Source organism: Lissotriton helveticus, chromosome 6 (genome assembly GCF_964261635.1).
Source record: "Lissotriton helveticus chromosome 6, aLisHel1.1, whole genome shotgun sequence".
Lineage (NCBI taxonomy): Eukaryota > Metazoa > Chordata > Amphibia > Caudata > Salamandridae > Lissotriton > Lissotriton helveticus.
Genome location: NC_136067.1, coordinates 1,073,143,008 through 1,073,169,893, shown reverse-complemented (window position 1 = coordinate 1,073,169,893; position 26,886 = coordinate 1,073,143,008). Strand labels below are relative to the sequence as shown.

At 43.6% G+C, this 26,886-nt stretch overlaps 1 protein-coding gene across 4 annotated transcripts in view; it reads right to left on the bottom strand.

Annotated features, from left to right (window-relative positions):
- The window catches only part of SMOC2 (SPARC related modular calcium binding 2), a 1,417,970-nt gene that overhangs the window by 238,421 nt on the left and 1,152,663 nt on the right, over nucleotides 1-26,886 (bottom strand). For all 4 annotated transcript variants that reach the window (XM_078648722.1, XM_078648720.1, XM_078648721.1 and 1 more), the window contains exon 10: nucleotides 18,231-18,333. In XM_078648722.1, the coding sequence (XP_078504848.1) occupies nucleotides 18,231-18,333 (103 nt within the window). The remainder of the gene's footprint in view (nucleotides 1-18,230; nucleotides 18,334-26,886) is intronic.

Sequence of the window (26,886 nt, the reverse complement as noted above, 5' to 3'; positions counted from 1 at the left end):
TATGGAAGATTTGGACTTTACTGTGAACGTAAAGAAATCATATGTGATGGTGGTAGGTCTAAGTAAGACTAAGACCAGCAAGTTTATGTTGGGGTCTAGTGCTATGCCAAAGACCAGAGTTTCTTCCTATTAGGGGTTGCTCTTTGATTCCCAAATGAGTTGGTGCCCATTGTAAAAAAGGAAGAAGGAGGACTTTACTAGGGGAAATTCAGCAAAGAGTATCTTTAAAGTAGTGTATGGCAGTGCGATATGGGGGTTTGTCGATCTGGCTAACCTCTAGACTGTGGAAAACACATTTTTTAAATGTCTCTTAAGCATCCTGCATAGTGCTCCGACTTTTTCGGTGCATGAAGAATCAGGTATAGCTTATCTAACAGATTTAATGACATTTCTTTAGTTGTGATTAGACATTTGGTCAAGACCCATGGCAATGCAAAACGAGGAGATTCTACAACAGTGTATGTTCCTGGACAAGTCTCCACAAATCAAATTCCCTGGCCCAAATACATAAAGGATCACTCCCAGAAGCATGGAAGGTGTGAGCTATTGTCATGGAGAGGGCATCTCCGACATGGAACCGAAGGAGGATGACATTGAGTAGTGGTGTGTTCCAAATCACATAGACACTCTTCTGTTTTCACAGCCTGCAAATACTGAAGCGTTGATAGAATACCAAGATACCTGTGGAGAAATCGAGTTTGTTGGGCTCCGGGCTTTCCCCTTTAAAAGGAGTCATCTTCAGTCAAGCACGGCCCTGAAGAACGCCGTCATTTCCCATGTAGACAAGAGTTAAGGGGCCCGAAGAGACGCACGAGAGAGAACTCCAGAGAATCCAACCGCCAAGAGGATAGAAGATGGGGAAAAGAACTGCAAACCGGAGCAGAGCAGCCCCGTGAAAAAGCAAGACGACCCCAGACGAGAGGAAGTGTAAGCAGAGAAGCGAGGAGACAAACGAACCAGTGAATCATCCCACCATGCTCACGGAAGAGCGTGGCTCACACAGGTAAGTGTGCATTTCCAGGGACTTTTTGAGAGAAGAGAGGCAAGAAGCACGGTGGGGGAAAACAAGAGCAAACCCCTAGAACTGCCGCATGCACAACCCTCCCCTTTTCCCTAAAGATAGACTAGATGGCGGATGACCATCCCTTAGGTGAAACCTCACTTCACCTTCCCTAATAAGAAATAGGTAGTGTGTTAGAAACACTTACCTTTGTCTGTTCTGCTTCCTCGTGGGACATTAACCAGCTTTTTGAATTACCTTGACGAAGGAAGACGGGCAGACAGACCGGATGGCTAGAGAGACGTATAGAACCCAAAGGAAAATGAGATGAAAGGGACGACAAGAAAAATAAATAATAAATAAATATAATTCGGAATTTCTTTACCACCTTCGCCTGGTCATTTCAATAGATGACAACTATATAGCTCACCAGAGGGAATTATGAGGGCTTATCTAAGGTGCGCCAAATAATTTTTATCCGCCTTAGGTGCTTAAGAAGAGAAGAGGATGCTCTTTTGAAACCCTGTATAAGTGCCCACTTTTTTTTACTAAAGTCTACTCCACTCATAGAGCCTTATCTTGTCATTGTTAAAAGAACATAGTAGAGTTTTCTGTTGACCAGATTCAGGTTTGGTCTTTTACATTTCATTGTGGCTTATCCACAGGTGCAGAACTGTGATTATTCCCTGGAGCCCTGTGGTTGCAACGGATGTCTCCGCAGGACACTCTGCATTATTTAAATATTTAGTAAATTTTATGAGGTCTAAGGAAGGCATTTAATATACCCTTGTTAAATAGACTCAACTTCCATCAAGCGCATCCCGCTCTTTTGTACTTGCAACTGCTACCTGAAGAAGTCATTTTTAATGAGTCATGTTCTCTGAAATCTGGCATGAGATTGTGGGAAACCTGTGACTGATTTTATTATTGGGTTGTATGAGTCTGGATATTTATTTACTTATATTTTAAGTGTGTGGTTTATTGTCTTTGCTTGCACAATTTTATGGATTTGCTGGTGTATTGTGTGTTTATGGGTTTTATGCAAGGTACTGAATGAAACTTGCTTTGGATTTAATTTCCTACACACCGTTCACACATACAAAAACGCTTCGCCTAACTGCGAGTGTACCATTGACACCGGCAGCGGGGGCAGGCATCGGGACTCGGCATCCCAGGAGGTAGCAGACCGGGACCTGCGAGGAAGAGTGACAGCCCCTCCCCCCTCCACACCTGGGTCGTTATTAACAACTCGCGTCTCCCGCTCCGCGGGAGACGCTTCGCCTAACTGCGAGCGTACCATTGACACCGGCAGCAGGGGCAGGCATCGGGACTCGGCGTCCCAGGAGGTAGCAGACCCGGACCTGCGAGGAAGAGCGGCAGTCCCTCCCCCTCCACACCTGGGTTATTATTAAAAACTCGCGTCTCCCGCTCCGCGGGAGACGCCTCGCCTAACTGCGAGCATACCATTGACACCGGCAGCGGGGGGAGGCATCGGGACTCGGCGTCCCAGTAGGTAGCGGAGCCGGACCTGCGAGGAAGAGCAGCAGCCCCTCCACACCTGGGTCATTATTAACAACTCGCCTAACTGCGAGCGTACCATTGACACCGGCAGCGGGGGCAGGCATCGGGACTCGGCGTCCCAGGAGGTAGCAGACCCACACCTGCGAGGAAGAGCGGCAGCCCCTCCCCCCTCCACACCTGGGTTGTTATTAACAACTCACCTAACTGCGAGCGTACCATTGACACCGGCAGCGGGGGCAGGCATCGGGACTTGGCGTCCCAGGAGGTAGTGGACCCTGACCTGCGAGGAAGAGCGGCAGCCCCCCTTCTACACCCGGGGTATTTAGCCATTTCTGGTCCCTCAGCGACGCGGGACGCGTGCGGGCGGGTGTCGGGTTAAGCCCGGGCAAAGGGTGGGCCGTCAGGGGCCAGAAGAGGCCGGGACGGGCCACCTAACGAAGGTTCACCTAGAAGTGGTATCTGGCTCAGGTGCACAACAGACTATCGGCAAATGAAGTACTAAGAAATGCACAAGAAAGACTCAACATGTTACTAATTCTAACAGTAACAATGAACTCGCTATTCTTAATAAACTGAGCGACAAAATTGAAGAAATGTTTAACCTGCGCTTAGAGCCGGTTGTAGTGGGAATCGCAAAAGACATTGTGGACACGCTTAATACATGCGTCTCAGGATTATTAAAGAGATGTGATGTAATCGATTCCTTTGTAAAAGAATATCGTGTGCAACATGATTCACTGATGCATGCCCAGCAACCACATACACCTGGGATAGGGCAGAGGGAAAGTCTTTCTACCAATCCCGGGTCATCCAATACCCAAGTTGTAATGACTACGATACCAGCTAATTCAGAGCCGAGTGGGATACACAAGCCACTTGTTTTGGGGAATCCACATTTACTACCGGCACCTGCAACTGTTAACTACATAGGGCAAAAGACCTTAGAAAATCAGCATAATGTTAATAACACATTATTAAAACCCTGTGCGACTAAGTTGCACCTCCCGCCTGAAGCAGTCCCCTTGGTGGCTGTACTTACAGGAGTACCCCCGCTAGAATCTAATTGTAGAGAGTCCACCCAGGAGTTCCTAAGAAAATCTAGGAACTGGTGTAGTCAGTATTCTAGTGGCGTGTCAGATATTTCTTCTTGTATTAGCATGGTCAGAAGGGTAGGCTGGGTTGGCTATCGTCCCAAGACCTTGGTAGGGTGATTGTATTGTTGTAAATTTTAACAAACATGATGTAGCTGACAAACTGTTCTGGGATGGATCTGTCATAGCAAATACCGGCATCAGACCCTTGCCTTTGGGTTATTTCTATCCACCACCTAGTACCCAGAGAAAAATCCGCCCCATCCTTTCATTGCCCCCTCTATGGAGAAGAAATCTTAGTACAGGGACTGGCGAATCCTTCGCTTTTCTGCGAAATAATACCCATACTTCCCAGAATTCCATGCGACCCAGAAAACACACACGGGGATCGAAAGCTCACATGGTAGGGGTTTAACCCTGACTAATCGTTTTTCCCCTTTGTCTCAACTGGAGGAGAACGATTGACTAGAACTACAAACTGTATACCAGGAGAAAATGTAATGGAACAGTATCAAATTACCCCATGTAAAATCCTGAGCTGGAACACCGCGGGCTTAAGGTAAAAAAGCAGGGATGAAAACTGGGTGTTTTTTTTAAAGTTGTATGATATAATAGCACTTCAAGAAACTTGGGATACTTCAAATAGTTTCTCTTCAGATGGATATAGCCATTTTTGTATCCCTGAGAAACCTGGCCTGGCCGGTAGAGCTAAGGGAGGTTTAGTACTTTTTCTCTCCCTTCAGCTGAACGGTACTTTAAAGCAGCTCGAATCAGGTTCCCATAATTGTTTAATAGTAGAGCTGTCATGGACAAAAACATCCAAAGTGCTATTTGTCAATTTTTATAACTCAAGTGAGAGCGATTTTATAAATCAGTATTTAGTTTTCTTAGAGGATTTTTTTTCTGGATATAGTTCCAAACAAAGCACTTTTGATGTCATTCTTATGGGTGACTTTAATATTCACCCGTGTGGCCTAGATTGTATTATTGAAGAACATGAAGGGCCCCCGTACTCGGTATGTACACACTTTGAGCATACAAAACAAGGGGAGGCCCCGGAGAATCTTTTGGCCCACATGAATCTCTTTGAATCCGGGTGCGTCAAAGGGGGACCTAGGGCACTTACGTTTATAGAAAAAGATTCGGGTACAGTCATAGATTATATTTTTTTGTCACCCTTTATTTTATCTAGAGTTTTATTATACAAGTTGGGAGACTCAGTTTTTAGTGACCATAATCCTGTGATCCTAGAGGTGGCCCCAGGGGATATCTTAGGATTTAAAGAAATACAGGCTACAAGAGTTAGTGACCTGATAACAAGAGACCAGGGTAGAAGACTTAAATGGTCAAAGGTGATCCCGGAAAACTTCTTGTTGGAAGTTTTATCTAAGGTTGAGACTGAGGTAGCTACTTGCTTGGACATTTCTTCACCGAGTGTGCAGATTGTCGGTTCATTTGACGCCATTTGCCACCAAATAAACACAGATCTGATGATCACAACTAAACCTGGCAGGTATCAAGGAAAGAGATGGTTCAACAGTAGTTGTTCCAAGGCACACTCTGCTCTGATCAAAGCTTCGAAAGAATGTCCTAGAAATAGGGAACAAATAGAAAGTCTAAGAAAAATATATAAACAGGCTATCCAAGCTCGTAAACAACAGATTAAAGAGGAAGCCTGGACTAAACTTCTAACAGACGAGGTTTTGCGGGATAGCGAAAAATTCTGGTCGACTATTAACCAGCCTTTTTTCTCAGATGCAGAGAACTCCCCCCTGGAATGTAATATTCCTGATGATCGGTGGGTAGCTCATTTTGGGAAAATTTATGGGCACAAGTTTCCCCCTTCGGTTATATCTTTACCACAATCAGCTGCCCCAGTTGTCTTTAAGGCTCCTAATGTGGAAAGAGCAATCTTAGAGACGTTAAAAAACAAGGCACCGGGCCCAGATGGGGTCCCGGCTGACCTTTTTAAAAGTGCCCCCAAATTTTGGGCCAAGATCCTGACCAATGTCTTTAACGCATCAGGATCTAATTGTTTTCCTGCATCTTGGGCCAAATCCATTATTATCCCGGTTTTTAAAAAGGGGCAAAGGGGGGATCCCTCTTGCTATAGGCCCAACTCCTTGATACACTCTACTGTCAAAATCTTGGGAAGAGTCATTTTGCATAAATTGTCGGACTGGTTGGAAGGCAGAGGGGTCCTGTCTAATGCCCAGTATGGTTTTAAACCAAAGAGAAGCACCCTAGATCAGTGTCTAAACCTACATCTTCTAATAAGTAAATATACCAAAGCTAAAGAAGGGTCCCTTTACATGGGTTTTATGGACCTCTCGACAGCTTTTGACCTGGTGAACAGGTCAAAGCTGTGGCAAATTTTAATGGATTTGGGCATTGAGCCTCCCTTAGTTAACTTTGTAGCTGATTTCCATTGTGGTCTTTTAGCGTCAGTTAGGGTCTCTCAGGAGGGGAGATGTACTAGCTACTTTAGGTCAGAGAAGGGAGTCAGGTAGGGGTGCATTATGGCCCCTCTTCTTTTTATGTTATATATCAATGCACTTGAGCAAGCCTTAGGAGATGCCTCTTTGGACGTAACGCGTATAGGGGAAACTGTTATACCGGTTCTCCTATATGCGGACGATACCGTCCTTTTAGCGCGCTCTGGCGTGGGACTGAATAAATTACTGGATACGTTTGGCAACTTTATGGAGTCCCTGGACCTGAAGATAAATACACAAAAATCTCAGGTCATGATTGTAGGGGAATAGAGTAGAAAGAAAATAACTAAAACGTTCTTTTGTCGTGGAGAAGAGGTCAAGAGGGTGCCCATTTTTACATACTTAGGGGTCCTCTTCGACGAAAGTGAGACCTGGGGCCCCCAACACAAGCATAAAAGTAATGCGGTAGCTAGATCCACCTCAGCCCTTATGGGATTTGCAAAGCGATTGGGGGCCAGACCTATGGAGGCAATCTTAAAGGTGTATAAAGCCAAATGTTTAGCAATAGCTACTTATGGTTCTGCTATTTGGGGATATCCGCCCCAAGATAGTATTCAAGTGGTTGAAAATACATTTTTAACATCTTTACTACCAGTGCCACAGTCCACTCCTACTTTTTCCATTAATACTGAGCTAGGGTTGGGGTATGTTATAGACTTATTGAAGATTGCCCCGTTGATTTGTTGGCTTAAGACCTGGCTTAACCAGGAAATCTCACTGAACCACTTGATTTTAAAAGATTGCTTAGCCTTGGAGAGAGCCAGTAGAATCCCTTGGTTGGCTTATATCAAATCAACCTTTATTATATTGGGGCGTCATGACGTCTATTTTTCCCCGGACTGTATAAAGAGAGAAGATGTTGGCTGGACAAAAATCGCCTTGCTAAACTTGTTTACATTAGAGAGGGAGGGGCTAGAAATGAGAAAATCTATTGTAAGAATGAACTACGCACTAGTAACCTCCCCTGGACCTGAGCCCTATCTTAACCTAGTAACGAGACCCTTCCATCCGTACTTTTTAATTAGATTCCATTTTAATTTAATTCATTTTACTCTGGCCTTCTTCCCAAACATGGGGCACTCCAGAAAATTCCATTCCCTGCAAGTGTGATAATTTTTCTGCACAAGACACTTTACATTTTATCATGTTTTGTGAGCACTATTCAGAGATTAGGAAAATGTGTTGCCTATTCTGAGGGAGGCAGGATTTATACAGGTCAGGCCTGCCCTTCTTTATTTGCAACTGTTAACCAGCCCCCGTGTCATATTTCACGTTGCAAGTTATTTAGTAGCCGGAGTATGGATTAATAAGAAGAGTTTATGTGCCCCGAATATCCCTGCCTGAATAACAAACGAACAAGAGGGTAATTTTAAGCCTTATTACATGAATTAATTGTCTATTTTATTTCGTGATCTAGATGAATTGTCGTGTTTTTAACCTTTTAATATTTATAATGTGTAATGGTTGTTGATTATTTGAATTGATTGTACCTGTGCCTTTTTATGATTTTAATTCATCGAATAAAAGTGTTTTGACTTACTGACACATACAAAAACAACAACACACACAAGCACAATAAAAATATTTAAGATATTTAACAATTTACACATTTAATTACCATGTAAATAATGATATCATTAAAAATATAATTAATAAAAAAACGTTCATTAAATTAATCTAATTTCATTACTTCCCATCCTATATCCCTACAAAACACAATACTCACACATAAGACTTAATAAAAAAACTTTTTATACAATTAACATAATTTTTTATATATTGAATAAGTATTATTAATTTAAAATTAGTAATTAGTTAATTGAAAATACTCTACTTCCCACCCTATAACCCTGAGAAACACACAATCCACACCTAAAGCTAGATTAAAGAAAATAATTATACAATTAATGTAATAAATGATCAAGTAAATAATAATTAGTTAACAATTAATAGTTAATAAATTAATAATAATTTACTTCCCACCCTATACCACTACAAAACACGCAATCCACACCTACAACTTAATTTAAATAAAAATATATTCATACAATTAACGTATTTAATTTTCAATTAAATAATTGCTTTTTATACATTTTTAATTCATAATTATTTATAATTAATTAACCTCCCACCCTGTTCCTCTGAAGAACACACAACCTGCATCTGAAACTTAATGAAAAAAATACAATTATCATAATTAACTACCAATTAAATAATTATTATTCATTTAAAATTAATTATGAATTCATTATAATTAACTTCCTGTCCTATACCCTACAAAATAAACAACCCCCACCTAAAATGTAATTTAATTGCAAATAAAATATTAATGAATTATAAAGAATGTACCTCCCATCGTGTACCCCTATAAACCCCACAACCCACAACAGCACTAAAAATGAAAAAATAATTATAAAACTAAATTTCCAAAGCACTAACAAGTAAATAACAATATTTAAAAAACATTAGCAAAATGTATACACATACTTTAAAACATATACAATCAAAATAAATACAAAAATATATTGAAATAATAAAATAATGATACTATTAAGAACTATGGGCCAGATGTAGGAAGGCCATTACCGGTCGGTAATAGGCTTTTCATAAGTAGGTGGCAAATTTACCGATTCAGTAAATACCGAATCGGTATTTATCGATTCGGTATTTACCGAATCATCATTTACCGATTCGGTATTTACCGAATCGGTAACTGAAATGTAGGAAGCACTTTGAAGAGTGCTTCTGTGCTTACAGGATTCGTTATTTACCACCAACTATTAGTTGGTGGTAAATAACGAATACCTCTGTAAATGCAAATCTGGGCATTTACACCTGAGCCATGTGACAGACATACATGCCCTTAGGGCATGTATGTGTGTCACATGTGCACACAAGCACTATTCAGGGGTGCAACAGGGTGTCAAAGTGATTCCCTGCCACCCTTGACTCTTTCCCTATTTACCGATTCGGTAATTGACATTCATTCCTATGGGCCTCCAGGCCCATAGGAATGAATGACAATTACCGAATCGGTAATTACCGAATCTTAACAATTCGGTAATTTTTACTGATTTTTTATCTACATAGCATTTACCGATTCGAAAATACAGAATCTGTAAAATTCTGTATTTTCGAATCTGTAAATTTAAATTACCTACATCTAGCCCTATATTTTAGTAAACTATGTTAATGCTCTTGATATTTTAGTAACCTATATTAATGCTTTTGATAGTTCAATAAACTATAATAAAAACTTAGGGCCTGATTACGATGGCAGTCGGACAAATGTTCGACCGACACTGTAGCAGAATAGAACTGCCATGAATATTAGTCAGCAGTTCCATCTGCAGTATTAGGATGCGAATGCCATATGGGTGGCCGGAAAAATCCATATTTCTATTGTTCTATTGTTCGTTGTGCGTCGGCCGGAAAAGGACCTGCAAGCTGCAATAGAATTTTTTTTGTTTTCAAACATCCCTGCAGTCTGTGGCAGGCACCATGGTGAACCGCCATGAAAGGACAGGTGGAAAACGACACTGTAATCCCGATGACAGAACCGAGACTGACTTCGCTGTCATATTGGGATTACAATTCTGCCCACCACCCTGACGGGTTCTGTGAGCCCATCGAAAGTCAAGCGGAATTCCTCCATGAGTTTCCCTCTGACCACCAGTATCATAATACAGCGGTACCTATGATGTCAGGCGGAAAGCCTCTGATGAGCTGTCGGATGGCTTCCCACCCGACATCACAAAGACCTTAGATGTTTTCCAAATCGATATTACTTACCTAAAATCGCTATTTTTGTCAATGATATTCTTGCATATAATATTTCTATATCATGATATTTAAGACTCAATATTTTTGAAGGTTGATTTTTTTTAATATTATGTCTGAATACCAGTCCACACAAACTCCTATTGTATGTTGAAAGCAGGGTCTGGTGTGACACCAGGCTTTGCATGCGAACGCCACTGTGTATGTCCAAGGTCAGTGCATAGTGTGGATTGGCTATTTGTTGAGGGGTGCGTGCAGACACTGGCCACAGGAAATGCCCTCTGCTAAACTTATCCTATGTGTGGCAGAAGATCATGTGCACTGTAGGCTTGATGTTTGCAGAGTGTTGGGTGCTGGGCCTTGCAGAAGCCTAAGAATTGAGTCCAAGTCTTAATGCGGATTGGATGCAGGGTCTAGTTGCTGCATGATGGGGACCAAGTTATAGTTAATTTACTAAACTATAACTGATGAATGTCTGTGTTTTTTGAGTTTTTTAACATTAGCTCATATCAACACCTAACTAAAATGTCACTTTAACCATTGTTTTTCAGTGAACACACAAATGCACACACACACAGACACACACACACACACAAACACACTATATATGTAGTAATATATACTACATACTGATGGTCACCAGTAGGTAGTTATAGACCATGTTTCCATAGGAAAAGTGTTATTTGTTTTGCTAATAACTGTGGTGCCCCTTGATGAATCTTCACAAAAATGTTTTAACTTTTGCTGCAGTTAGTTCAGCTGCTGTGTTGAAGGTTTCAGGGTGATCCGTCAAGCAGGGACCGAGAAAAAATACGGGTCCCCAAGAAAGCTTGATTTTGGTCCAGAAAGCGTACTTTTTGTGATTTGGTGTAAATCCATTCAGTAGATTTAAGTTTTAAAAATATAGATACTGGTGATATGGATCCTTGCAGTGGACTTGCGGATTCTACTGAAATTTGATTGGCTGCCAACACTTCAACCAGGAAGTGTTAGCAGCCATCCCGGAACTAGAAGCATAGTCCCACAAACAATTTAGAAAATAAAGAAAAAGGGGACAGGGTAGGAATTCCTGACACCACAGATATCGTGGTGGGGGTCCTACAGGGACTGCACTTGGGGGTTAAGAGCATTATTTTAATTAAAATTTGCAGCAAATATGCAGGCATATCCGTAGCAAAATTGGAAAAACAAGACTTGCGAGCTCCAGTGTGTCTTTTATAGGAAGCCCCATAGTGGGCCGAATGAACAGTGTATTCTAATTATGCAGGGGTGCCCAAGCAGCACCCATGAGCCCCAGGAACTGCCACCTACCCGGGGCTATTTCTAAAATTAGTGCAAGGGAGGCCCATACTGGTGCGGGGACCGGCACCTCCTGGTGCTAACTGCAATGAAATTGGGGGGCCTTGCAGACCCCCCTGCCTGGGACCACCACCTTCCCAGGGCTGTTTACTTTTTACATGGAAGGCCTCACTTAACCCTCAAATCCTGGGCACCACCACTTATCCAGGCAATTTTAAATGGGATTGGTGTTGAGTAGCATCCCTCCCAGGTATTTCTTGGCCCCGGGGACCGCCACCTACCTGGGAAGGCCCTACCTAAAAGTAGAAGGGAGGGGGCGAGCGTCCCCCCGCTTGGAACCATACATGGCCTGGGGACCACCACCCACCAGGGCCGGCTCCTGCTAAATCCGAGGGTGACCACCTCTGTGACATAGCTGTTTGCTATGACATGGCAGAAGCTTTAACGCTCGCACAATTGCCTCGACAGAGAGGGAGATGCATGTTTTGCAGCTCCCACTCTGGCAAAGCAATGTCGGCTTCCGCTGGAGTCTGGGAGCCGCCAGGGACAGCGCGGGCCTTGAGGCTTCCCCCGCAGACCCCAAAAGAGTGGGTTGTCTGAGGGGGACAATAATACCCACAAGTGAAGCAGGACCCAGGGGATGGGGTCCATGAGACCCAAGTCGGCCCGGCAGGGCGGCTGTGTAGGAGAGTAGGATCTGCTTCTTATAGTTACCCCCACTTTGTGCTGATGTTTCACTGTTTTTTTACTTTAGTCTGGCTGGGGCCCTGCTATCCAGGAGCCCAGCCTGGCTGCTTCCTCTCTAAAATGATTCCATGTACTTTAGGTACACTCCAGATTGGATACTGGGGTACCCTTATGAGTCCCTAGTATATGGTACACAAGGTACCAAGGGCATAGGTACCCCAGAGGCCTACCAGGGGCTGCAGCATGTATTATACCACCCCTGAGCAGCCTTCCAAAATGACACAACAGGTCTGCTACAGCAGCCTGTGTAAGGTGGCATATGCAGCCCTTACTTAGATATAGGTTCCCTATATCTAACTTACATCACTTCACAGATAAACCTATCAGTCACCCCTATGGCATGCCTTATCAATTCTGAAGGCAGGGTGCTGTGTTTTGTGTGAGAGGGTGCCCATGCATGAGCAGAGCCCCTCTGCAGCCTTCAGAATCTATTCTCCGGGGTTGTTCTGTGATGCAGTCACACCATATACTCTTAAGTGCATTATAACCTCTCGGTAAATGCTAACTTTGGAATAGCTGCAAGGAAACATGTCATGTTTGGTGCCAAACACCTTGGAATCATACCTCCCAGCCAGTTCTCACAGCGGAGGTATGATTCCACCCTCCTAGAGAGAGAAATATGGCCACAACGGTACACCCGGTACCAGCTTAATAGAACCCTGGCATCACAAAATGGATGCTGCAGCCACAGACACGAGTCTGGCCTCCTGCTGCTGGATGAAACTCCGACAGGGGAGGCCTGGACAATAGGTGTCATGTCCCAGGGAGGTGTCACCACCTCCCAGACAGGCTTTAGTGTATTGGGGCTGGGTGGGTGCACTCCAAGAGTGCATTGAAATCAGCACTGGGGGCACATTTGGTGTCCCTGTGATTAGCCCAGTTCAAACTGGTTTCAGGAGCTCCCAGCCCCTTCTCTGGCGTGAAACTGGACAAAGGAAATGAGTGTAGCCCTCCCATAGGTGGGTCACCCAGAGTTTGTCTCACCCCTTCCTTGGGTATAAAGTAGGAACCCCTGACTACAGGACTTTAGATTTACCTGGACAAAACTCTGATACTGAATACCGGAACTGCGCCGATCTACAAGGCGCTAGATGACTGAAGGAGCTCCCTTGGAGTAAAGGAGTTACTTTCCTACGTGGCAGGCAACAAAGATGCATCTGACCAGTTTGCATCTCTGAAGCTCCCGCCGGACTCAGAAGAATTTGCAACACAGGAGGTGGGTTCCCAGACTTTCCAGAGGCCGACCAAAGACCCCAGCAAAACTGAGACGCGTAGCCCTCGTGGGTACTGTGGAACCAGAACCCCTGGACACGTGCACATTTGCAAGTGCATATGCTTTTTGATGATCCTTGAGGCGTTCCAGAGCTGTGTATTGGGTTACATGTAGCCCAGACCCCAAGCAGCATTTCTACAGAAAATTTCTGGCCTACACTCCACAAGTGTTACGTGAGCCGGCCCTTTATGTTTTTTCTCGAGGTACATTCACGTTCCCTGGTCCGTCGAACTGTGGGTTCCTGTGAAGGCCACTTTAACTTTCCTTGGGCTTCCCTGGTTGCTCCAGACGTACCCTGACTCTCCATCGCTTGGGGAGTACCCTGGACCTTGCTGGTCCACACGGAAGCATCTTTTCTCGGCCTGCTTGGGTTGCTGTTGCCAAGGCTTGTTGTGTTCAATCCGAACACCGATGCAGCAGCACTCGACATCCTTTGTGGAACAGCTCGAATCCAGCTCCTGGTCATCATCGACTCCTCCTGGTCCTCGTGGCTGCAGGGTCAAGCTTCACCTCTTCGCACCTGAGGCACCCGACATCAGTGGGCATTCGTCTACCGGGCCCCTGGTCACTGGCAAGTGACCCAGACTCTGTCCCCTCTGATTTCAGGTTCTTCACATCTTCGATCCAGGCTTGGATCACACCGGACACTTTCCTTCTTCACGGCAGCAGCACTTTGGAGCAGATCGCCAATGAAATCAACTACGCTTCTCGACAACATTTGACACCTATGCACCCGGCTTCCCTGGGTGAGATAACTCTGGTACTCCGGTGCTCCCATGGGTGTTGACCCTAGGACCCCTTAAGTCTAAAGTCCTCTCCTAAGTGTCCTTTAACTTTAAAAATCCAATCTTGACTTTCCCCATAGAAGCTAACGGCGCTCGCAGCTGTGTTCCCACACTGCATGCGCCCCCAGTGGGTCCCCTGTGTCACTACCTTGGGTGGTTCTTTTGGGTCCCAGTGATTCTATGTGCTCTAGGCACTGTGTCTAGTCAAGTCGTGGTTCTTATACCACTTTCTTAATATATGGTTTGGTCTCCCCCTGGGGCCCAGTGTATATTGTTCTATTTACTGAAGTCCTATTGTGTTTAAATTGTGTACCTTGCTCTGTAATCTCATAAAAGGATTACTAGAGAGTGTTTAGTAATAAATACACATATTTTATATATACCTTGTGTGGTTCTCCTTTCATTTAGACATTCAAGAGGTTACAAGCTGCTTTACACTCCTTCAAGACTGCTCTCCGTAGCTACCACTAGGATAGCTTTCAATAAAGGTGTCCTTTAAACCTATCATCAATAAGGGTTGTTTGTACTGGTGCAAGGTGCCCACTATAACTAGTGGACAGCATATGCCAGGCCAACTTCTCACAGGTTGCTCAGCCCCTCTCCCTCTAAGTTATTAAAAAAATGTTTTTTAAAAGGCTGGGCCCTGGGAATGGGATTGCCGGGACCAAAATCCGCCTGGGAGGGGGTCAGTGTGGCCCCCTCCCCTATTTAAACTAGACCTGGCCTGGGGTTAGGGTCTTCAGGGCCAAAATTGGCCCAGGGAAGGGGTGCCACATGACCCCCCTCCAGAATAAATCTGAAAAATGTTTTTAAAGACCGTCAAGTCGTCGGAGGCCCGGCTCCCTTTCTTCACCACTCCTGGTGCACTGTTGGTTGGGGAATGAAGTCCCCTTGGATGCTGAGGGTCCTTGGGGGCCACAAATCCCTTCTGTTACCTCCAGTAAGTCCCACACAGCCTGATTTCTGGCCGAGAGGGTTTTGGAGGCCACACCCTCTTTTTCACCACTCTGCAAACCCACCTCCTGGCACACTACTTGTTTGGGGATGAAGTCCCCTTGCCTCCTGAGGGTCCATGGGGGCCAGAAACCCCTTTTGTTACCTCCAGTATGTCCCACCCAGCGGGATTGCTGGGAGGTCATCGCAGGGCATGCCCCCCTCTCTCCACCAGTCTGCAAACACACCTCTTGGCGCCCAACTATTTGGGAGATGAAGTCTCCTTGGCTGCTAAGGGTCCATGGGGGCCATAAAACTACCCTGTTACCTCCAGTAAATCCTACTCAACGGGATTGTTGAAAGGTCTTCGGCACCATGCCCCCTTTCTCCAACACTCTGCAAATGCGCCTCCTGGTGCACTACCGGCTGGGGGGTAAAGTCTTCTTGGATGCTGAGTGGCCTTAGGGGCCAAGAAGCCCTCCTGTTACTTCTAGTAAGTGTGACACAGCAGGATTCGGGAGAGATGATCGGAGGCCCGCCCCCTTTCTCCACCACTCTACAAATATGACTACTTGTTAAAAAACTATTGAAATTCACTGACAGAAACACATTTTACAGGGATGTTGTTTTTTCAGAAATACAATTTAAAAAACCATAGAAATTCACTGAACAGGGACATTATTGTTAAGCTGACATTTGACTTATACAAAAACAGAACAAATCAGTAGTTGTAGCTAGCTGAGCTAACTATAACTTACACCCCCACAATGCACTGTTTATAAACTCACATAATACATCACTCATGACATCACTGATGACATCTCAAATTATATCATTTATGATATCCCAAATGACATCATTGATGGCATCACTGATTACTTTATCCACACTTTCACACCCACTCCCTGATTTATAGAGCCACTCACACATCAACTCACCTATACAGCAACTAACGCAACTGGTAACTCACATATATGGCCACTCATGCAACTACTCACCGACCAATACAGCCACTGACTCATCCAGTCATAAAGATATACAGACACTTACACACCCACTCATACACCCATACAGCCATTCTCCTACTCAATCAGTCACCTATATGAATTTGCACATACCTACTCACTCACCCAGACAGTCACTCACTCATCCACTTACTCACCCATACAGTTACTCACACATCCATGCACGTTCTCATAGATATACTAGCACATCTATTCACTCATCTTTCCAGTATCTAGGACAAGTACACACTCTCCCATACAACCTCTCTCACACTCACTTACTCACTGATACAGCAGCACACACACCCATTTACTCACCCATATAACTACTCACACACCCACTCACTAATCCATTCACCCACTTACACACCCATTCATGCACACATACAGTCACTAATGTACCCTGTCACTCACCCATACAGACATTTATGTACCTGCTCAGTCACCCTTTCAGCCACTCATACACTCTCTCATTCACCATTTAAAGCCACTGACACAGCTACATCTTTAACCATACAGCCACTCATTCATCCTAACATTCACCATTACAGCCACTTACAAGCCAACTCACTCACCCATACAGACACTCACTTACTCATACACCAACTGATACATCCACTCACTCACCCACATAAAATCTCACACACCCACTCACTCACGTATACAATCTCTCACATACTCACTCACCCTTGCATACACCACTTACAAACCCACTCACTCACTCACCCATATAGAAACTCCCTCATTTACTTACTTTAGTATATATGTATATATATTGCATATCAACGACACCATATTCTTCATGATTTCAAAATGTCTGGCCATTGTATAGCCAATACATCAAAAGAATTGTTTCAATCTAGCAAAACTTTAGCCACTTCTACTGGGGTGAGGCTGTTCGATCCCTTTCCCATCAATGCTATCTTTGTGAATTGAAAACAGCTTGTTACTTGAAGGACAGTCATGTTACACTTGTGGTATTATGTGTGTCCGTGCGTCCAGTGGCTTTCTTTTGATACTCATTGGACGCTGCTTATATACAGTCACAGTAGCTATCGATTGCCTGTTGTTAGATGCTGTGCTACTGATGTGCTCAGCCTGCCCAGTGGGTCCTTTTCATCCTCCCTCCCTTTGGCTGCTTGTTCTTCTATTCAACATGCCTGGTGGCTCTTTTTACATCTTGCCACCAGTCTCCCACTGCTTTCCACTTCTCCTGTTCATCATGCTACTGGCTTACTGCTAATGTTGAGTGCATCTAGTGGCTTCCTGTCTTCCTACCGCCAGGACATTCCTATCTTTCAGTATTTTCCATGGTTCATTTTGAAATTCCTGCCGGGCTACTAAAGACAAGGATTCTCAGAATTAATGGGTCGGGCTTAAAGGTGAAAATGAAATGTAATTCAAATGTATTGTATTTGTCGATCTTGTTTATTAATGAAAAACCTTGGGGTACATTATCAAGGGCTTTATCACCGCTTTTTTGGCTTTAAAAGCCAAAGAAGCAGAGATGAGAATATCGCCCTATCAACAACAGGGTGCTAACATGCAAAATCGCATGTTAGCACCCTTTCCCACTACGCTTCCCTTTGCATCTCTAATGAGATGTAAAGTCGGCGTTCCAGAGCAAAATAATAGGAGAATTTTTTTTCCTATTATCAAGCTTCACGCTAACCCTGTTAGAGACAAAAAAATCAGCGCTAACCATGGTTAATGCTGCTTTTTTACGTCTGCTAATTTTCAGACTAAGTCATGTAATCCAATGGGAGGTGGTTGCCTGGCTAAGATCACCCTGCCCTATCAGCAAGATTTCGCTGGTTACAGTGTGATTATCACTGGATGTCCACCGATAATCACACTGTTTACCAGCTAACGCATGCATTCCTATCGCTGGGGAGATAAGCGTTGCTGATACTACACTATCTCCGCGATGAAATTAAGCGTTAGCTTGCGATAATTATCCCCGCGCTAAAAGCGCTGAGTGGTAATTATCGCAGGACCTTGCTAATATGCCCCACTGTGTACAGCTTCACGGTGCAGATTCCTGAAAGCGCTGCCAAAGGAGCTAGCAGCTCCCACTTCCTTCTTGTGATGCACCGGAAGAACAACTAGATTTGAACTTCGCAAGCATTTGACACTGAAAGATTAACCGGGCGCATATGGGATATGCAAAGAGGAATTCTCTTACGATAATTAGAGGCTGACATGGTTCAGAGCTTAGTGCAATATCAAAGGTCTGTTGTATACACCCACATTTTTCCAATTAAAAAAGGTAACTCTGTTTATGAACCAGAAGGCAGCATACCTGCTCGATGTGGCTGATAGATCTGATACTGCCTGAACCATGTCTGTGGTTAGTGCATCCAAAACGCTGGTCAAAAACTCGTGCTTCTTTGCACCCGGGCAGCCTAGAAAAAACAGTTATTTTGTCAGCAACTATAAAAACAAACTTCAAGAGACAACTTATTTGTATCATATTCTCTGATTTTAAGACGGTTACTTTCTTATATAAAAAAAAGTGGGATGTAGAGTGTTTTTTAAATGAAATCAACAATCATCAAGAATGTCAATCAAACATGGTATGAGGACTTCAAGGGTCACAAATAAAAGTTCTCCTTTGGTTTCTGATTGACTGCTTTGTAAAAGAGCGGCAGGTAATCATCGGGTTACATGGATTCAAGCAACACCTGTTATGTTGATTGAGACTGCCATTTGAGACCCCGCATCTTAAACTGAAGACAAGATAAGGAAAAAAGCATCACCCATAAGATGTCTGAAAACTTAAAAAAAATACCTGGGGGTAGATTAAAAACACATTTTGCGCTGGATTAGCGTCACAAAAGTGACGGTAAACACGACAAAATGCTTTTTCCATCATTTACTTTCCAGTATAAAATGTATTTTGTGCTGAAAAGTACCCTGAAAGTAATGCAAAGCAGCACGAAGCACTGCTTTGCGATACTTCGTGCCATGGGTGAGTTACATGGGTGGTACATCAGCTTTCCCATGCAACCACCCATGCCTTTTGACACAAAACCATATCTACAAAAATTTGCAGACAGTGTTTAGCGCCTAAAGTTAACGCCATATGAAAGAAGGCGTTAAAAGGAGAATTTTTTTTATTTCTCCTTCTGTTCTGACTTTGCATGCGTGCTGCACTGGGCAACACACATACAAAGTAGGGAAAGTGTTAAAGTGCATCTGAATATACTATTTTGTACTAGAAGGGTACCCTTAGAGTACAAAACCTATGGTAGACTCAGGCACGCACCCTAGCACTATGACGTTAAGGTGTGTGGCTGTCGCAAGGGATGAGAGAGCAATATCTCTGTAGATATGCTGCTCTCCTGCTCCCCCTCTGTCAAGCAATGCAGCACAGCATTTTTGGCTGCTGCACTGCATTCCGTGATTTTTTTGAGAATCTGAGCCTTGCTGCGTTGAGAGAGAAGTTGGAAGAAGTAACCTTGACACTAATGTGATTTATAATAATGCAGCACAGTTGAGGCGCAGTGTTAAAAACAATGAAGGACTTGTAAATGTAAATGTGGGATACTTGTAAAGCGCACTGTTACTCTACCCGAGTGTCCTGGCGCTGTAGACCGCTGGGGAACCCGTCCTGGTTTTCCCTGTGAGATGGTCCCTTTCTGGGTATCTCCAGGGTGAAACCAGGCATCCCCGGCGTCTGTGGAGGGCCATTGTAGAGATGAGGCAAGCTTAATGCCCAGAGTTACCGAGTGTGTTCCCTGGTTAGAGTAGGCACTGAGGCGAGAATTATCGAGTCCGTTGACCCTGGTCCAAGACCCTGCCGTGTCTGGAATTGAACCCTGGTCCCGGGCCGTTCTCTGCTTACAGGTCTGCCGCCTCTAATCAGTGAGCCACACCTCTCCACTTATTCATGGGATTTTGGAGTAGGGCAACGCAGCAAGGCATCTTGCTGCCTTGCCCTATTCCAAAGTGAAAGGGCAGCAATGCCCTCTTATTTAAGCAATCCAGTGTATTCCTATCCTTTTTCCCTGGATGGTGCAATTTCTGCAGCCTAGCGCCAATGTAGGTATCCTTGTACCACAGTGCAAGGGTGCCTCTGTTTCATGCAGGCTTGTTTTTGTGCAAGAAGGGCACCTTCCTGTACACAAAGAATCCTCAGAGGCATCAAACCTACGCTCTCCACAATACAGACACCCTTTCACTATGGGGCAAGGGTGTCTGCGTTAGCACATTACAACCGAAAGAGTGCCAGTACAGGGAAAGATAAGTCCCACATCTTAGCAGACTTGGTGCTGTTTTGTTCTCTTCCTTTCAATCAAAGCAGTGCCACAACTTTACTTGCAACCCTGCATTGAGGTTTTTTTGCTTAGTAAACTTGGGCCCTGGTTTGCTTCACTCTGTCTTAAAAATAATTTAACTCCCCTTCCCTCCCACAAAACTGGTATAATTGTTTAGGAAAGGGTTAATGCCCTGCATGTATCAAAACAAGTGATGGAGCTGGCTAGCCATACTCTCGAAAACCTCTGCTGAACGAGGCAAAGAGTGGGGTGTCTGCATTGCCATAAACAGGCATTATATCATCACTTGGGACTTAAGTAAATATGGTGTGAAATGAGAACATATTTTGAAAGGAACACATTGCAAACTGTTTTCGCACAAGTGCTAGAAACTTGTAAACATGCTTTCAAAATGAGCAACTGTTACAGAAAATGGCGTTTCACTTCTGGTAAGTTTAACAAGGGATTGTTTATTTTGTTTAGCACTAGAAGCGAGAGTGTTTTTTTCTGGTAGAAGGTATGTAATTGCAAGGCACATGTTTATGCTGAGCACACATTCATTTTAATACTACTAAACATATTACGTAAAATACATTTAAAAGCTCAATGTGACAAGGTCTCTGTGTGATTTACAAGCAGTCTCAGACATATGTTCCAGAAGCGATGATCTTATTAGAGCAGAGGGGGAGAACACATATCATTTATATAACTGAAAGGTGGAAAAATACCACATAACTTAGCACGACCATCAAGTAATCGACACACTTAAAGAGTTTTATTAGAAATCAGAAATGAAAAGTGAACATGTCTGCGCATGACATAAGATACCTCAGCAGAATTCACTCAAGTTGAAAGAGTTAATAGAACATTATGTTTGCAAAAAAAACACAGACTTGAAAAATTTCCCGACAAAACTGTAATTCAACTGTAGTTTTTCCTTAAGCTGGCATAGACATGTTAAGATTATCACAGCTCCTTAAATATAATATATTAAACGACTACAGAAGTGTGTGCTATGTCCTTGTTAGAAATGGGGTCTCTAGTTGGCAATCGGTAGGCACCCTATCCAAGGAGGGTCCCTCACTCTAGTCAGGGTAGGGGATCACACAGCTAAGATAACCCCTGCTCACCGTCTTGGTAGTTTAGCATGAGCTGTCAGGCTTATCTCAGAGGCAATGTGTAAAGCGTTCGTACATACACACACAGTAACACAGTGAAAACACTACAGAAGGAGTCCACACCAGGAAGAAAAAAAGCCAATATCTCTTTTCAAATGGTAAATAGGTTAATCTATGGATGTGGTAGTTTTAGCACAAAGTACCTTACATGTCTCAAAATTGAAGAAGAAAACAGGCAAAGGGGAGGTGGGGTGACGGAAAAACAGTCGCTTCCATACTGGCAGAGGAGGTGATACATTGATTCCTTACTGACAGAGGAAGTGATGCATCGGTTTCTTACTGCTAGGCAGGGGAAGTGATGCGTCGATTCCTTGCTGACAGGGGAGGTGCTGTGTTGATTCCTTTACTAACAGGGGAGGGGATTTGTTGATTCCTTGCTGGTAGTGGAGGTGATGCATTGATCTCTGGACAAGCGGCCTCGGTTCTTTACTGCTGGGAAAATGTCAATGAAGAGACACCACTAAAGTACAGTATGTCAAAAATCCAGACCTTGGAAGCAGGATGTAGAAAGCAATATTCAGTCCTTTCACTCCAAGGACAGAAAGCAGCAGGACAGTCAGTCCCTCCTACAACATCCAGCTCTTCTTTCTGGCAAAATATCCTTTCGTCCAGACGTCTTCTGAAGTAATGGTGTCACAGCTCCAGTAATTATACCAGCTTCTGCCTTTGAAGTAGGCAAACTTCAAAGGAAAGTCTTTGTAGTGCACAAGACCCTGCCTTTCCCTGATCTGGCTCTAGACACTACAGGGGGTACTGACAGCTTTGTTGAGGACAGGCACAGCCCTATTCAGGTGTCTATGGCAACTCCTCCCACCACTCTAGCTCAGAAAGCACCATCAGTCTGTTGATTTGCCATCAGGATATGCAAGGCACACCCCAACCCCCTTTGTGGGACTGCCTAGAGTGAATGCAGAAGAGTACAGCTTCAACCGACCCAGATGTGGATTCCACAGACAGGCAGAGACATAGAATGGTTGAGCAAGAACATGCTCACTGTCTAAAAGTGGCATTTTCGAACACTCAATTTAAAAACAACTTGCTCCCAGCCTTTTTATTGGACATTTTCCATTTCTGCAGGGCTACACCAGATGTTTACCTTCTCTTTTCTGAACCCATTCTTGTTGACCTTAGTAGTCTGTTCAGTTAACCCCTGCTAACCCGTGGTAAAGTGGTTGTTTGCTCCCTTGTCAACATGGTAAAATTGGCACACACTTAATTGGCACATTTAACTTACTTATAATTCCATAGTATACAGTACTTTATGTACCTAGGGACTGTAAATTAAATGATTCAAGTGGGCTGCAGGACTTATTGTGCCACCCACTAAAGTAGCACTGAAAAACATTGCAGCTGTAGTGCAATATAATTACTGCCATTTGGTCCTGGTAAGCATTTTGTCAGGCCTCAATCTTTCTTTTTAATACTTTAAACGTCACCTCTACAGTAGGCTGTGGCTAAACCCAGAGGAAAGAGAAGAACTGAGGAGAAACAGTTTTAGGGTTAGACAAAGTGGTGCCCCCCACCCACAGGCTGGCACTGGGTATAAAAGGGGCTTAACCAAAACCTGAAATCAGAACAGTCTCTGAACCTGAGAAGAACAGAAGAAGGACTGCTCTGCTGTCTGTGACCTGAGGAAAGCCCTGAAGACTGGACAGCACACGCCTAGGTAGTGTATCTGACCTATGACCCTTAGCGGTCAGCATTAAATTACTTCTAGATGTTGTTCTACCACCACCAAAAACGATTATTGGCATGTTTTGCTTCTTGGCACTATTTTTACCTAAACCTTTAGAAATCCATAACTCTGGTTCCTCCTATTGTTGTCTTTATACTGTCATTTTGTTTACTAACAATTATTCTGGTTTTCTAATTCACTTTGGGATTTGTATTGTTTTGCATTTCAGCTTTATTACTGTTTTAGTATTGCATAAATACTTCACATATTGCCTCTAAGATAAGCCTGACTGTTTTTGTGCCAAGCTACCAGAGGGTTAAGCACAGATTTATTTAGCAACTCTCCCTGATAAGGATTGTGTTTCTTGTAGTATAGCTACCTTAACCCTGGTGGCCTTCCTACTCCAAACAAATTCCCTGAACATTGATTCCATCTCTTTAAAAATGCTGGAGTCAATCTTCAAGGCTACGTTTATGAAGAGGAATATTAATAGGGGAAGAAATTACATATTTATGAGCACTACACAACTTATTAGAGTTAAAGGTAAGCAGGGCTTTAATTTTATTCTGCATTGCTGAATAATTCAAACTGAATAACTGTTCATAGTGATTAGAGACGTAAATGCTCAGATATCGAATCGGTGCTGCTTTCAAAGCCTGGAATTTTAAATTGGAGGGCAGAATATTACAATCAACATTCAATGTTAAAATCTCTGTTTTATTTTGATTTATTTTGTATCCCCCTATTAATTCAAATTGGCTGAATTCTGCTAAAGCCTGGTCCAGATTCAGCTTGTTGGGGCTCAGATATAAAATTATGTCATCTGCAAAAAGTTTTAGTTTCGCCATCCCGTTCATTGGAGCTTTAATTTCTGGATTTCCATGGAGTCTAATGGCCAGGAGCTCAATAAAAAAGGTGAACAGAATGGGGGACATCGGGCATCCTTGTCTGGTCCCACGATTTATATTACCATCCCCTATTTGATTGACATTTATTACCACCCGGGCCTGGGCATAATTTGGACAGGGATACCACATTTTCCCAATCGAAATAGTAATAAGGGTTGGAATTTTATTGTTCGTCAAATAATCGAGGGCCTGAATTGGAAACCCGGTGTTGGAGGACATAGACCTCCCAGCAACAAACCCGGACTGATAACTATGAATTAGTGCCTAGGCTATGGAGGTGAAGCATTGAGCCCAGACTTTCATTACAATTTTAAAATAGGTATTGAGGAGACTGATCGGTCTGTGAGAATTGACATCCTTATGGTTTTTCCCCTTTTTCACAAAACTGACGATTATACATTCTTTAAATCTAGGGAGAGCACAACCTCCCAATTTAATAGTATTAAACAGCTTCACGAGGAAGGGAGTCAATTCCCTAAAGAAGATTTTATACATTTCGATTGGTAGCCCATCAGCTCCGCAAGCTTTTGCCCCTTCAATAGATTTCACTACATTTGGAATTTCTGTTGCAGATATATGGTGAGGGATTTGTTTCGCTCTGGCAAAATGGGGAGATTTACCTCCTCAAAATATTTTTGGATTTGGCCCTGTCCTACCTCATGACTAGCGGCGTATAGCTGTGAATAATGTTCCATAAAGACTTGGGCTATGCTGTCTATATCCGTTATAGTGTCTCCGGTCTTAGGATCAATAATTTTAGAAATTAGGGCTGCTTCCTGTTTTGTTTTTGTTGCCCCACCTAGCATTTTGCCAACCATTTGACTATCCTCATACATTCGTTGTTGGTATGTTCCAGAACTGTTTATTTCTTCAATTAAAAAAGACTCCTTCAGTGCCTGCTTTGCCCTTTCAAGCTGAACTCCGGCATCGCCCGTTGCCTGAAACGAGGCATTACTCAGGCACATAGCATTATCCACCTCCTGCTGGAGTTTAGCAATTTTGTCTCGCCGTTTTTTAGACTGGGCGGCTCAAAACGCGATCATCTGCCCTCGTAAGGCTGCTTTGAACCCACCCCAGACGGAAACAATTACTGCTGTGTTTTCATTTATTTTAAAATAGTCTAATATCCAATCTTTCATATCAGCTACCCACTGAGGAGACGATCCAACTGCCACCTGGATCGTGTGCTCATGCCCTCCTCAATCTCCAACTCGAGCCTTATGAAGGATTGGTCAGAAAAAGAGTTAGCCCCTACTTCAATACCTCAATGTTTCAAAGATTGTGATATAAAAAATAAAGTAAATTCGGGAAGTCGTATGAAACTGGCGAGAATAGCATGTGAATTTACAATCATTTGGGTTAGAGAGGCACCAGGGGTCTAGCAGGAGATGCTCCTGTGTTAGAGCGTCTAAGATTTTTTCGTTTTGGGCTTCAACTCTTTCTTGTTTTTATTAGAGGTGTCTTTTTTTAGATCTTCAATGAAATTAAAATCTCCACCCAAGATTATCCTTCCTGGTGCCCCCCTTATTATCTCACTGATCTTAAGTATTGCTGTAGTATCATCTAATACAGTGCCTTAGTAATTTACAAAGTTTAGTATCATACCGCTTAGTTTGGCCTCATTCCAGATCCACCTTCCAGAGGGGTCTCTCCAGACTTGGCCAAACTCCCTTGGAAGACGTCTACAAAAGTAGATTGCTACTCCTCTCTTCGCCAACCCCGCTGAAGCAAAAAAGGCATTGGCGAAAGCTCTTAGAAGAAACAGCTTTGGGGAGTTCGTTTTTAAGAGAGTTTCCTAAAGAAATAGTACCTGGGGCGAAAAGGAAGCTAACCACCTAATTCATCCACCATACTTTTGTTTGTTAAGTATCCTGTTGATGTTGACAGAGATAATACAGCACTTATTAGACATTCCAATGAAATTTCAAATAATGAACGAACAATCCCACAATCCTGTTGATCTTATCCCCACTGCCCCTGCTTCTGCTCTTTTTACTGCTACACCCTTTTTTGGACCTCTGCTCCCTCCACATCACACCCCACTAGAAATGTGGACCACCACGCTGGCCATTTATCACCCCCCCCCCCGACTTTCCCTTTTGGGTGCCATGGACCAGCACCCTCGATGACCCACCTCCCCCCCAATACTAAGGACAGAAAAACTATATACAGCCTATCAATTCGTTTTTGGAGCTGAGATCTCCTTAAGAAGACCCTGAGCTTCTTCAAGATTAGAGAACATATGAAATTTTTCCTCACAAGGACACGTAGCTTATGCGCCTTGAACTTTGAAGAGGAAGAGCAATTTGACAAACTCTTTGCGCCTTCGGGCAGCAGCCGCTGACATATCAGAAAAGATTCTGCAGTTTGTGGTTTCATTAATTGGAAATTGTCTTTGTTGTAAGTGTGGGATGAAAATCCGTTCCGCTTGCGGAATTTGTGAATTTTTGACAAATTTGCGGTCCGCGAATCGCGCGAAATTGTTAAAAAATTCGCAATTCGCAAGCTGGTGGATTTTTTTGCTTGGTTCGCGGTTCAAAAATACAATCTCGCTTGCGCGACATTGACTTACCGTGATTCTGAGTTCGCCGAGTTGTTTTTCCTCCCGGTTTGCTTGCGCTGCGCCATTTTGGATCTGGCTGCGTGATCGCACAAGACTTTTCGACCGCGAGTACCTTATAGCGGCCCGCCATCTTGCACTGCAAGAGTTTGAGAACACGACTACATCATAAGGGCCCGCGATCACGCATTGCGGGAGTAAACAATTGCGAACACGTAGATGCGACGCGCAGCTGAATTCCGACGGGAGATTTGAACAGCTCGCTTTCCCAAACTTGCAAAAATGGCATTTCTGCACAAGAAATCTACCGCAGGCAGCATAAACATTCTGAAAATGAGGATTTGGATTTGGATCAGAATAACTCCTCAGATTGACATT